The sequence below is a fragment of the Pteropus medius genome, unplaced genomic scaffold, assembly GCF_902729225.1.
Source record: "Pteropus medius unplaced genomic scaffold, Ma_sr-lr_union100, whole genome shotgun sequence".
Lineage (NCBI taxonomy): Eukaryota > Metazoa > Chordata > Mammalia > Chiroptera > Pteropodidae > Pteropus > Pteropus medius.
The window spans coordinates 11221247-11235279 of NW_024349801.1; the positions used below are offsets into that span (position 1 = coordinate 11221247).

At 37.6% G+C, this 14033-nt stretch overlaps 1 protein-coding gene across 2 annotated transcripts in view; it reads left to right on the forward strand.

Annotated features, from left to right (window-relative positions):
* ADAMTS18 (ADAM metallopeptidase with thrombospondin type 1 motif 18) overlaps nt 1-14033 on the forward strand; it is a 357590-nt gene that overhangs the window by 319309 nt on the left and 24248 nt on the right. For both annotated transcript variants that reach the window (XM_039888839.1, XM_039888840.1), the window contains 4 exons: nt 4350-4522; nt 8005-8135; nt 8911-9034; nt 9751-9995. In XM_039888839.1, the coding sequence (XP_039744773.1) occupies nt 4350-4522; nt 8005-8135; nt 8911-9034; nt 9751-9995 (673 nt within the window). The remainder of the gene's footprint in view (nt 1-4349; nt 4523-8004; nt 8136-8910; nt 9035-9750; nt 9996-14033) is intronic.

Here is a 14033-nt window from a genome sequence, read left to right on the forward strand (position 1 = left end):
ACACTTAATCCCAATAACCCAGATCTTCCTGGCCCACCGCTTCCTAACTCTGTGGCAAGACAACTAACTCTCCCTGCTCAAGCATTCTCATTTGCCAAAATGGGATAAAGATAGCACCTTCATCAACTGAGTTAATATTTATAATGTGCTTTTTATGCGTGCCTAGCAGGTACTAAACATTGCATTAAAATGTTTGGTAGATTGAGAACTAAAAATAACGAAACGAGAGCCCAAGGAAATTTTTAAAATAGTAAATAATACTTCATGTGAATGCAGACTGAGCTGGATCAAAAGGTCAATTTGTTCCAAAATATAAGAGAGGGTTAGGACATCCATAAACCATGGTTTGTTAGGTGCTTTTTGGGATATCTCAGACTAATATAACATTTCTCAACGTTGGCGCTACTAACGTTTTAAGGTAGAAATTTTTTTTTTTGTAGGGGTTGGTCCTGTGCATAGCAGGATGTTTAGCAGCATCCCTAGTCTCTACCCACTAGAAGCCAGTAGGATGACTCTTGTTCCCACCAAGCCTCCAAGTTGTGACAACCAAAACTGTCTCCAGACATTGCCAAAAGTCCTGTAGGGGACAAAGTCCTCCCCAGTTGAGACTTACTACTCTGATCAGACCCAGTAATTATGTATAATTGTAGGGAGGTTTATGATGCAGTTACAATTTAAACCAGATTATTAAAACCACTCTCCTGTACTTTGAACATAGCCTATGTCTAGGATAGAATTGTTAAAATTCATTATATTACTTTTCATTTTTGCAGCATAGTTCATGGATCTGGTTTTCATACATCACAACATTTTACAATTGCTATTTTCCCAAGAAATAAATAGATTACCTAACTTAATAGCTCTGCTGGTAAAGTGCATGAGTGATGCCCCCGAGATTTAAATTAAAACCTCTCCCATATCTGTGGGATTGAGAACTCTTATTATAATAGGGCATTGTTCATGGAAATATCATATTGTAATTTTAGAGATGTCTAATAGAAAAATTAATCACTAAAGTAGTTCCACTTGGTGCAGTTTTATCATTTTAAAAAGATTAAAGCTAATCAGGGTACTGTTTGCTTTAATTAAGCTTTAAGTCACAAATAAAACAAGTAATCAGCTTTCCTGGGACAATTGAATTAGTTCCCTGTTCTTATTTCAGTTTATTATAGTAAAGCTGCTTTTTCCTCTTTATTTCAAGTTACTGATTTCTTTCTTCTTTCGATTTGAACATTTGGTCTGTTCACATCACTCAGACTAACCATTTTTATTTTTTTGATGGTAAAAGCAGTGCGAGCTTTTTATTTCACACAATGATAGTTTTTCCAGAACATATTTTTGTTGCATCAAAAATGAATCATTTCTGGCTGATTCATGGATTTATCAAACCTTTCAGCTTCAAGAGAGTTTATAGATTATCTCGTTCTGGATGGCCAGTACCAGATACACGTGACCCTTCTTCTTTTTCCCATGTCTGTGACAGACATTTTTAATTGATGAAAGCCTTATTTTCTACTGAGCCCTCAGCAACCTTCTCCAAACACTTCTCCACACATTTTTTTTTCCCCCAGTCAGGTTAGAACAGATATGTGAGTTGCAACCTGCAGTCTAATCCAGTTATTTTACAGGGGGTAACCAGGGGTGGCAGAGGGTCCCATTCATAGAAGAAACTCTTGCCCAGGTCACCAAGCTCGTCCTAATAGAGTCAGACCAAGAGCCCACAGTCTTAATCCTTTGACATTTTTCTTGGTTCCCTGACTCATTACACTTAAAGAGAGCCTAGTGAAATTCCTATAAACTCTGTTCAAGAAAATAATGAAATTAAAATAGTGAAAATTAAATGTGCTAAGGCATTCTAGAACTTTCATAAAATGTTAATCTATTTAAGAAAGAATAATATGCCACTAGAGTCATAGCTTCAGAATAATAATCGAATCAAATTTCTGGCTCTTTTTCCAACCAGTAATTTTCAGGCTCAGCTGATTGTCAGAATCACCAGGTGTGCTTTTAAAAAACTGATTTCTGGATCTTCCCCATCATATATTCTTATTGAGAATGGCTGTGGAGGGCCCAGGAACGTGTGCGTGGATGTGTGCGTGCAGAGGTGTGTGTGTGTATTTAGCAGAGCTCCCCAAGTGATTCCAATGATCAGCCAGCAGCAAACATTATAACCATTTATAGGAAGGACTAGATAATTATGCAGAAGCAAATTATGGGTATACTTTATAATAATCTAATGTAAAGACAAAATCATGAGCCTAGACATTTCTGTTTATATTTTTGTTTCTGATCTTAATGAACTTATTACACCAAAGGATGTCATAGTAGAATTTTCTGTTAATTTATCCCAACAGTCATGTTCAGAGCTGCAAAAAAATGTACCTGTTTTGGGGGATTTGGTGGAGATGTCCAAATTCTTGCCAGTCATTAAAAGTAGAAAGAATTTTAAAATAGTTACTATTTATTTGTGCTAACTTTGCCCTAGCCGGCCCTAAATTCTTTACAAATGTTATCTCAGTTAATTGTCAAAATTGCCCCCACTTTACTGATTAGGAGGATAAATTGCCTAAAGTTAAACTGGGGAAAGGCAGAGAATATTAAAATCCAGGTCTGCCCATTTATAAAAGGCCAGCACCCTGACCATTGTGCATTATTTGCTTCCTCTTCTAAGCCCTGGTCCTATTGCCTAACTCAGTTAAGTGCAGGCAGAGTGCAGTAGGAAAAGAATCCTGAAGAATCAGGAGATGAGGTTAGGCTCTGCTCTCTTCCGTGTGAACTTTACTCAGCAAGTTTTGTGAGCTCTACCAGCCATTTCTCACATCGCCTATAAAGTGAGGGGATGGCTATGTGAGTTTTGAGGTCTTTTCCATGTTATAGTTTCTGAGTTGAAAAAGTAACACATGGGGTCCTTTTTCCCTTTATTAAGTTTAAATAGACTAAATGAAGGTTATTTGTAAAATCTGAGTCTCACACTGAGTTTTAAATATGCCTCGTAAAGATGACCAGGAATAGTAAGGCTGTCAGATGGTACTTTAAGGTTTTTCTAAATGCTTTTTAGATAATGATTTAAGAAGTCCTCAGGGATTTGATCTAGTGCAAGGACTGCTGAATGTTTAAGTAGTTACCCCAGAATGTTTTGAAATAGAAAAATCTCATTCTGGCAGTGTGACACTTCCCGTTTCTGTTGAATCCATTTTAGCATGCTGTTATGGGAGGATTTGATAAAATATGCTGAAGCAAATCCAGGGGTGTTTTATAGCATTCTTGTGCTTCCTAAAGAGACAAAGAATTTTAAGCCCATAAATTTATTGACCTGGAGCCTTCTTTCATGTTACATGTTTGCATTGAGCTTTTGTGTGAGACGGCCCATCGTTGGGTGTTAGCCTTTTGAGAAAAATACAAAAAAGTGGGAATGAAAAGAAGCAATTGCTTTGTGCCTGGAGTAAGCTGGATACGATGTTATTGGCAATTTTCAGTGTGGTTTGTGCTCCGTTTTTATTTTGCTTTTTGGTTTCGCAGCCTGCCTACCAAGATCCTAAAGAGCTTGCCATTAGATCATAAAATTATTTATGTCCTGATGGGATTCCCTACTCACAAACCCATTTCCCGTCGCGCTTGTCAAGAAAGGAGTAGGCCACCTGCAAAGTTAAAATGTGATTGTGCAGATGAAAACAAGGGAATATTTTGCCTTGGAGTTTCGAATCAATTTGAATAAAACACACAAGAGTCAGACCATAATCAAAATATCGGCTCCGTGACTGACAAAGCTGGATTGAAAACATGGCCAAGGGAGTTTTCTGCTCTTTCTCCCCAGTGTCCTGACCTTCTACATAGCAGCAGGTGCAGGGCTAACGGTAGGGAGAGGACGAGTGTTTAGAAATGGGAGAAGAGCTGGAGAGTAGGCTGGGTTCACATTCAAAGAGCTTTGATGCCAATATAGGGGGTATGTGTATTTATGTACATTAATAAGAATATTGAGGTGCATTTACAGATTTCCAAAAACTAAAATGATATGATGAATATCAAGAATACGCTTTCATTGTTCTTTAAGGAAATTGCCAGAATGTAAAAAGTGGATCAGAAATAGCAAATAAGTTTGATTTAACACACCAAGTCCAGTTGATGAGCAGTGGGCGTGGCTACTTGAGAGGGTTGTGTTGAGAGGAATCTGCCATGTCTGCTATGGGTACAAGAAGAGATGTGGCAAGTCATATGCTACGTCCTTCCATTTTCATAATAGACTGCATGCGCTATGACAGTGCTCATCTGGATTGTTCCTCCACATGTCACTGCCTGTGACTAACAGCCTTTTGATTGCTAGCATTAAAGTTCTTTGATTTTATTTTTAGGCCTCAGTATGGTGGCAAGTTCTGTCCAGGTTCTAGCCGTATTTATCAGCTGTGCAATATCAACCCCTGTAATGAAAACAGTTTGGACTTTCGAGCCCAGCAGTGCGCAGAATACAACAGCAAACCTTTCCGTGGATGGTTCTACCAGTGGAAGCCCTACACGGAAGTGGAAGGTAATTTGGTAAATATGTTTCTCTGTGGACAGTGATGCGAATGAGCAACACTGAAGGACTTACTGCCTATATGAAAACTTATAATCCCAGACCCGTCTTGGCCCATTTTTAAATTCACTTCCATAGGTTGTGTTTATTTTTCCACACTTGTTTTTTTCGCAAGACACTCCTTGTCTCCCACATCTGTAAGCTAAAGTGTTCATGTGTTTGGAATGCATTTATATTTCTAAACTTACCTTTGACATTTCAGCAGTTAAATCTCCCAGGGATGTTAATTGAAATTGGTATGAATTAACCAGACCAAAAACTCGTGAAACCATATATGCCCCATAGAGACACCGTACTCAGTAACTGACATGTTAGATGATTACAAGAATGGGAAGGCCTATTTTCAGAGTGTGCACACACACACACACACACACACACACACACACACACCCATGCCCATGAGTAAAATATGTATGCATATTAAGTTGTTAGTACTAATTATAACAAAGTAGTGGTTTTTAGTTTACTTTATAATTTGTTTTTATTTTGGTTAAGCATCAAAACATTTTAGTTATAATATACAAATTTAATGTACTTTCTATTACCTATGCAGAATAAGCTGCCATATATTCTAGTTGTTTCCTTTCCGTTAATTCCATTCACTCACTTTATTAAAACTCCTCCATACTCTCTTGAAAAAGGATAACCGTGAATTCCAAGTACAAATGTGTAAAATAGAGACTAAATTTAATGACAGTTCATGGGAAATAAGACTCAAGACTGTTCCTGTGCAAAAACAACGCACCTATGTTATCCATAATCACAGAGGAGCTAATGTAATTAGAGGCATCATTCTAACAGGTGGGACCTCAGGTCAAAGATGATAGCACAGCTTTGCTCAGCACCAGACCAGCCACTGCAGGAGCATCGATCTGCTTCTAGATCATGAATACCCAAAACACAGATCAAGATGACACAAAAATTCTAAAATCTGTGTCTTAGGTGGAAACAGTGAGAGATCTATATAGATATTTCCTACAGAAATGAAATTAGTTCCCTGCAAAAATTCAAAGAGCTATCGAATAGAAGGGATATTTATATTTATTTGGAATTGCTTCAGTGAATACAGTTAATTCAAGGACTAAGAACTTCCTAGCCATATCTCCTCCTCAGAGAGAACCTTCCTTGCCGGCCTATCCAAATTATCCTTTTTTCATATGTTCCTTTGAACCCTTAACCTGCTTTATTCTTCATAGCTCTTCTCAGCACGTGAATTTATATTATATAGTCACTTATTTATTACCTTTCTCGCCACTAGAATTTAGGTTCCACAGGGACAAAACCTTTGTCCATTTCGAGTACGCTTGTATCTCCAATACCTAAGAACAGCACTTAGCACATATTTATACTTTAAAAGGAATAAATATCCATAATGGAACTATGTCCTTTGGGAGTTGTAAGCTCTCCATCACTTGGGGCGTTCTATCAGGAACTGAGTAGCTGCCTAGAAAGGATATTATACAACAGGATCAGTGGACAGTTTGATAGAATAGCTGCAGTTGCTTTCGCTTCTCACATTTAAAGATTTATTCTCTCTTGGTTGTAATCTCCCATAATTCCATGTTTCTTATCCATGGTTCTTTCTCCAAGACACTGTTGTCCTTCCTTTCACTTCCCCTTTTGTTCTTTGCTTTGTCTTCTTGGATATTCTTTGGCCTTTCCCTCTTTACATCTTTCATTCAAATATAGTGTTTGTGGAATCTGTTAATAGATCATTATCATCCTTTAAATAGATTCTGTGTTGAATACATAAGGGGAAAGTTAAGCCAATCCGTTTTGTAACTTGCAAAATGTTTTTGGTTTCGAAGTTCTTTCACTGATTTTTTTGGAGTTTTTACTAAGTTGGGAGGCTGCCATTTCATTCACTGACTCACCAGATGTTTGCTGAGCATAGACTGCATGGCAGACCCCCTGCTAGATGCGGAGGAAACTACATCGAATCAAACAGAGACCCCGACCTTAAGATCTCACATCCTAGTGGAGAGAGACAGAAAAACTAAAGCCTCCTCTTCCTTCCCTCTTCTACTTTTGGTGCTTCCTTAGAATCAGAAAAGACTGACCATGATTTCAAGGTTTTGTGACTTCACGCAGTTTGAGAAGAGCAAGGGATGACTTCTTCATAAACATAGCCTGTCTTTGTCTTACAGTAGTCATTTTTTTTCCTCTGTGTTTCTGATGGACTAGTTAACAACTTGCCTGGGAACCTGTGCTGGAAAATTGGAACTTTCTAGAACTTGTTAATTCCTGGAAATGATGGAGAAAAGAGATAGTTTATGTATCGTCCAGCTCCCTGATCTCATGTGTAAAAATTAGCAGGTGTTAAATAAAGCTATTTAATTTTCTTTTTTTATTTCTGGGTGAGAGAGAAAAATTAATCCATCCACACTTCTGCATATTTGGAACATAATAATTAAACCTCTCATCTTTGGCTTTGTCTTTTATCGAGAGGTTTCATGAAGCACAACTGCAAACTGTACACTTTTGCTATGAGACTGTTAACAGGGCTATCACACAGCATTGCCTACTCAGTATCATGTGAGAGATGCCACCTGGAGTCCCTGGCCTAGAAGAACTCTTTCTACTTGAGAAATTAGTATAACTTCCTTCTGATAACAAATGCTCTATAAATATATTACTTTTTCCCCTTTTGCTTGTGATACCAGAAACTTTTGGGAAACAACGATCAATAAAGGTTATATTTTTTTAGTCTTTAGGTTTAGTTTTTTTGCTGCTTCTTCCTTTTCATGATATGATTCTTCTCTGTATGTTTTACAAACGTAATTTACCATCTGCCTTTTTTTTCAAAATGCCTAAATTTTTCCCTCTTAACAGATTGAATAAATACCTAAAGTAATCTACGTCCTAAACACAGATTGGCAAACTACGGCCCGTGGGGCAAATCTGACTTGCTTTTTTAAAATAAAGTTTTATTGGAACTTTTTTTTAAGTTTATTGGGGTAACATTGGTTAATACAATTATATAATTTTCAGGTGTACATTATAATTTGACATCTATATATTCTATTGTGTGTTTATCGGAACTTTAAATAATCCTTCATTTCTATATCGTCAATGGCAGATCATAGGGCCTATGAAGCCTCAAATTTTTACTATCCGAGGAGAATAACTACACAACCCACTGATATATGTATCATGGCTATTACTGAGGATTAGAAAGTTAAAATTCCACGTATTAATGTTAAATCAGTTTTATTTGAGTTGTTAAATGACATTCACAATTTTAAAAGCCACATTCATATGTATTCATGCACGCACATGCGCCGACACACACCCATACATAAAACTGCACATATTTTTCACTTTGATTATGATAGATAGCATTCTAAATAAATCTGATTCATCCTTATGATAGTCATGTCATTTTCCTACGATTTCCTCTTGACCATGTCCTCTGTTGATCTCTTTGCTTCTAGAGGAAGATCGATGTAGACTGTACTGCAAGGCTGAGAACTTTGAATTTTTTTTTGCCATGTCCGGCAAGGTGAAAGACGGAACTCCTTGCTCCCCAAACAAAAATGATGTTTGTATTGATGGGATTTGTGAAGTAAGAGAACCTTTCTGCTTTGGGATGTCTGATCACGTTTGTGTTTCCTCATGTTAAATGCATGCCGTGACAAGTGTTGCAAGAGATTCTCTGTCTGGAGAAAAGTAGGCGGCATAAGGAAAAAGGGCAACGGGTTCGAATTGGATGTGAGCTCTGTCTCCAAATTCCCCACCTACTTTCTACATGACCTCTGTCCAATTTTGTGTTTCTCTTTTACTCCATTTCCACATATATTGAATGGAGGTGATAGACCCTACTTTACATAATAGATGCAAAAGTTAAGAATGTAAATAATAGTAAACTTTTGCCCAGTGTTTGCTAAGTACATTCACTATGTAATTAGAACCTCTCAAATGTATTTTGATATACTACTGTTTATTTTTCTTTTCGGATGTCTACTTTCTCTTAATTCGGTTGTGAGCACTTTGGTCTTTTAATGGTGCGTATGTGTGTGTTGTCTAACATTTTTAAGTTTCAGTCAGCTAGTCTGAATAAGCTCGCTTGTCTTTAGTAGCAGTGGTGACTTTTTATTCCAGCTTTACAGAAGAAGGGTCTAAGCCGTAGATGAGTTAAACTTGCCTAGTTATGCATCTACTATTGACAGGGGAAGGAATTGGACCTCTAGTCAGTCAAACTCGAGGCTGTGCTTTTAACAGTAAAGCTGAATCTGTTTCCTAATGTTCTGTAAATACAGAAAACCATGGACCCCTTAGTTATTTTTAGCCACTGGCTTCTCTGATCTTTGATTTTCTCACTTTTTTCCTTTTCATCACAGCCAGTGGGATGCGATCATGAACTCGGCTCTAAAGCAGTTTTCGATGCATGTGGTGTTTGCAAAGGTGATAATTCGACCTGCAAGTTTTATAAAGGCCTATACCTCAACCAGCATAAAGCAAATGGTAAGAGCTGCTGCTGTGGCATCGCTGTCACTGCGGGGGATACACCCTTTGCTGCCGAACAAGTTCGAGTCATGCTAAATACGGTCGAGCCTTTTATTGGCTCACCTGGCACACAGAAGATGATGGCTTTCGATGCTACTGCTAGGGAAGATAGATTTTTTTTTTTTTTTTTTTTTTTTTTTTAGTGTGAAGAGTTTTATCATTACGTACATCTCAGAGAGGTGTTAAACAAATGCCTTTCTACTTTTCAATGTCAATATGCTGATCAGGCTGTCATCTGCCCCACATGCATTTTAGACAAAGAACTTACGATGAAAGTTTGATGATCCACACTCACATTAGATGACTATTTGAAGCAATTATGTAAACATCTTGAGTAAGATGAAACTTTGAGCCCTGTTCTCTGAATATCACTACTGAGTATATGTGGCTCTAAATTTCCTCTAGGTGGATTAAAAATTTAAAACATTTTTGAGTTTTTGGGGCCTTAAAGAGTGTCTTCTGTCTTTACTTGGGAAAGGCACATACATTTCTTTCTCTAGCGTTCCCACCACTTGAAAAATGAAATAATTGATCAGTTTCACTTCATAAGCATAGAAATGGATGTCAGTTAATGATTCAAAAATCTCTGCCCTCCAAAAATGGCCACAACATATCTCTGAGTATTTCTCATCACCTTCAATGGAAAACAGGAATGTTCTATTTTTTCCACTTAGAATATTATCCAGTAGTCATCATTCCAGCGGGGGCCCGAAGCATTGAGATCCAGGAACTACAGATATCCTCCAGTTACCTCGCAGTCCGAAGCCTTCATCAAAAGTACTACCTAACAGGGGGCTGGAGCATCGACTGGCCTGGGGAGTTCTCTTTCGCGGGGACCGTGTTCGAGTACCAGCGTGCCTTTAACCACCCGGAACGTCTGTATGCGCCAGGGCCCACAAACGAGACGCTGGTCTTTGAAGTAAGCCCTTGCTGTTCTTTCTGTTCTCACCACCTCTCGCTAAATTTATAATGTCGACCCCAGTTTGATCTAGCTTAAAGAACTCCGGTCCTTCTAGTTCATTTGTTTCCTAATGGCTAAATTTCAAAGTGCAAAAGACAGCAACTCCATTGGGGGAAGGGGGCAGGGATCCGATCGGTCTCCAAGAGAATGCGTTGATTTTCCCATGTAGATGCTGACTTTTCACTGTTACACCCTTGGCTGTGCTGAATGCTAAGGAATAGCACTCATTGTTCCAGCCTGTCTGTGTCCACCGTTTCGGATAGTCCACTGTAGCTATTTACCGCAAAGGTCGACTGGCCCAGGAGGCAGAGTGACATAGTAGAAAGGACATTTGCTCGAATGTCGAAAAAATTTTAATCATAGCAAACCACCTTACTTTTGTAGGTTGTCATTTTCTTAGAGGTAAGAAAACAAAAAAAATCAATGGGTAATAATGATAATAAAAATAGCCAGCATATCTGCAAATGCCTCAGCAAGACTATTATCTTTGGGACTCATAATGTCTACAGCTTCATAAATGGGGCTCATTGCTTGCTTTCAGAGGCGGATGATTTGTGTCAGGTTGTGTGGAAGTCACACTGGCTCCCGCTTCCTGAGGACTTACATAACCAGGCACTCATGTTAGTCATTTCGAGCTTCAGTTTCTTATCCACAAAAATTGGGATGGAAAACCCACCTCACTGACGTGCCAGAAGAATAAGCAATGAAGTGTGACTAAAGCCTAAAAGGTTCACCGCCATCACACAGCTGGAGGAAAAGCAGAGCTGAACTGCAGTCCAGAGCTTCTCCATCCAGGAGTCTGATATCCGCACTCAGTCCAGTCTTACTGCTCTGTTCAATTAAAGGAAACAGAAGCTTAATTCGATAATAATAATTATCATTGTTAAAGTCGCCAGCCTTAAACATTTGCTAAGGAAAATGAGTAGAAGACAGTTTTAAAAAATGACCCCTTGTAACTTTGGATTCTAAATCGGATATTGTACATGTAGTATGGTCAAGAGTAGACTCTTAATTAGCTGTAGACTTGGGCAAGTTTCTTAACCTCTGTGTCATTTAATGTCCACATTTGAAAAATGACCAAAAAATTGTAGCCAACTATTAGGATTATTGTAGATAATTTAAGATAAGTGCAGTGCTTACAGAGTACTTGGCATATAATGTTTGTGACCATGATCTTCATTTTGCCTTCTGAGTGTGCATGTGTTTTTAAATTTAGACCTCAGACTATGGTTAGCAAACTGGTGACCACAAGCCAAATCCAGATCCAAGATCCGTATAATATTAAAACAAAATGGATCAATGCTTTAATATAAGGTGATTTCTTATAAACATATAGATTTTTGACATCTCAAGAAAAAAGAACTTTGGCCCCAGTGGGTACAGTATTTGAGTTTGCAACCTTGGTCCTAGATCTTGACTGTGAGTTAACTTCCTACTATTTTGTGAACTTGAGATACTGGATCCTGTCACCTCTATCTGTGTAATAGAAGGTCCCTCAGAGATTTCACAACACTAACTCAGAGAGAAGCTGTCATTACAAAATAGTCTTCCAACCCTCTCAGGTCTTTCAGAGGATGTATGTAGGAGCCCCAGATCAAAGTGGATTTGATTTAAGGTGGTTGGAGCTCAACAATGAAGCCAGCCCCTGAAGCTCTACTTTAAGTAAACCTAAAGCACAAGAATTGAACTCTCTGATTAAAGATTTCTAGACTGTTTTTTCAAACCCCTGTTTTTTGTTTTACTTTGTTTGTTTGTTTTTAGATATATACGTTTAATTTATTTTTTTAGTCACATAAGCAATAAACATCTTTTTCTTTAGAAGAGATGTATTTTCTTTAGGGAGGTATACCCAGCTTGCAAGGTATCCATTTTAAAGCAACATGGCTTCATAAATTTTGCCAAGAGGACTTTGATCCACTCTAAGCAAATTATACAAACCAAGTTCTGTGGCTGAAAAATAATGTAGATTAGGAAATGGGGTGAGGTGCCTCTCATGGCTTCTGCCATGGGCAGTCAGAACAAAGTGCAAATCATTCCTCATGAGAAATATGTGTTTTATTCCTCCGTGACAAGCAACCTTTTTTTTCTTTCTTTCTCCAGTTTTGTCATAAACACAAAGCTCTTCCAGTAGGCTGTTCACAGTCTTGTTTGTAATTTAAGGTTTGCTGTTAAACGTATATTATCTGCAGGAAAACCACAACAAAGAGTAAGGCAAGAAATGATGGAAAACGCAAAGCAGAATAACAGAGTTCCTTCTTGCTTTCATCTTTAGAACCTGAACTATCCCCTGGCACGGTCTGAGTTGATCAGATTAACCAGATAATTGACACATTGTCACTGAACATTGTACCAGCCTCAAGCTGAGAATTTTTATTTGTGCTTTGCTTAATCTAAGCATAGCTCCATATCTCATTCATCCATATTATTTAGCCCTGACTAAAACTAAATCTTTGGAATGTTCACCAGGTCAAAAGTTTTCCTGATGTTTAGGAGCTATTTTTGAGAAAGAGGATGGCCTCAGTTGGTGATGGAGTTCTCCAAATTTGGTCAGATTCATCAATCTGTCTCCTTGCAAATACAGACAGCTCCTTGTGGTGAAAAAACAAAATGAAAGGGGGAAATATTAGATAGATCTAAATAAAATTATAAGAACATAAAGTCTTCCCCAGATTCAATTGGCTATGTATAATATATTTTTAAAATAATTTTTACTATTATAGAAATAAGAACCATAATAATCTCGCCAATTATACAAAATCAGTTTCATTGTAATGGAGAGAGGTCACATTTTTTAACTCTTGTTTTATGAAGTCTCACTTATGTGCTCATTCTACTTACAGAATTAATGAAAGCTTAAATTAATGTCCTAGGAATGTGACCTGTCTGAAAGCAATCTAGAGGGACACGCATGTGATTAATTGGACATGAATTACTTGTATTTCTAAAGGAGTTATGGTTTTATTCAAAACTTACAAATATGTTAGGAACGGGAAAAAAGTCAAATCCAGTAACTTAGTATTTCTGTTTTATCTTCAAAAAATATTGGGGTTAATGACTAATGACTAGTATTTCAATTATACTTTATTCTTTTCGGGAGAACATCATCAAATTTTAGGTCAGTTTTTTTTTTTTTCCCCTATGTGCTCAGACCTCTTCTAAATCAATAGAACACAGTGATTTTATAAAATTAAAATCACAATAAGCAATAAATTACATTTTTCCAAAACTAGACTATATCAGTATCCAAGTAATCCATGGCTATATTCTTTAAAGGAAGTTAAATAAAGTTCATATGCCTTTCCATTCAACTACGAGTTGAACCAAAATGAATACTTTTGGAGCCAAAAATATGTTCACTCCAATATAAAAATGTTGAATGTGTTTTACAATCCTTTGGGATGCTGAAATCAAAGTGTGGGAACCTACCAAAATGAAAAATGCTGTTGCATCCACAGAAAGCATAAGTCTGTGAGAGAAAGCACTTTCTCTCGTGGCCACTTAAAATTTCTGTGTGTTCACTAAGTTCTCATTATAGCATAAAGTTCAGCAGAAGGACGTGTTTGCCAAGCACACGAGGACGACATTGTGAGGCTGGTGTCCCTCTTTGCACCACGTTTGTAGACATTAATCAGACCCTTCTGATGATTTAGGTAACTATCTTCAAAGCCCTTTTCCTCTGCTCACTTCCTCTTGATATCTGAAAAAAGAAAAAAAAAAATTTGTTGGGCCTCCATTAATACCCTGCCTTGTACTAGACAGTAGAGGTATACAAATGGTTAAGACATAAATCATGTCAACAAAACATCAGTTATGTCTTTAAAGGCTGTAAAGAGTGGGTTTCGGTATGTGGATCCCATTCTTTTTAGAAGCAACATGTGCTAGAAACAGGGAGCTTCTGTATAAATAGTTGGTGATATGGGTTACTGTGCTACTCTCCGTGTCACTTTGTATAAGTCACTTAAACTATTTGGGTCTCAATTTTCTCATTTGGGAAAT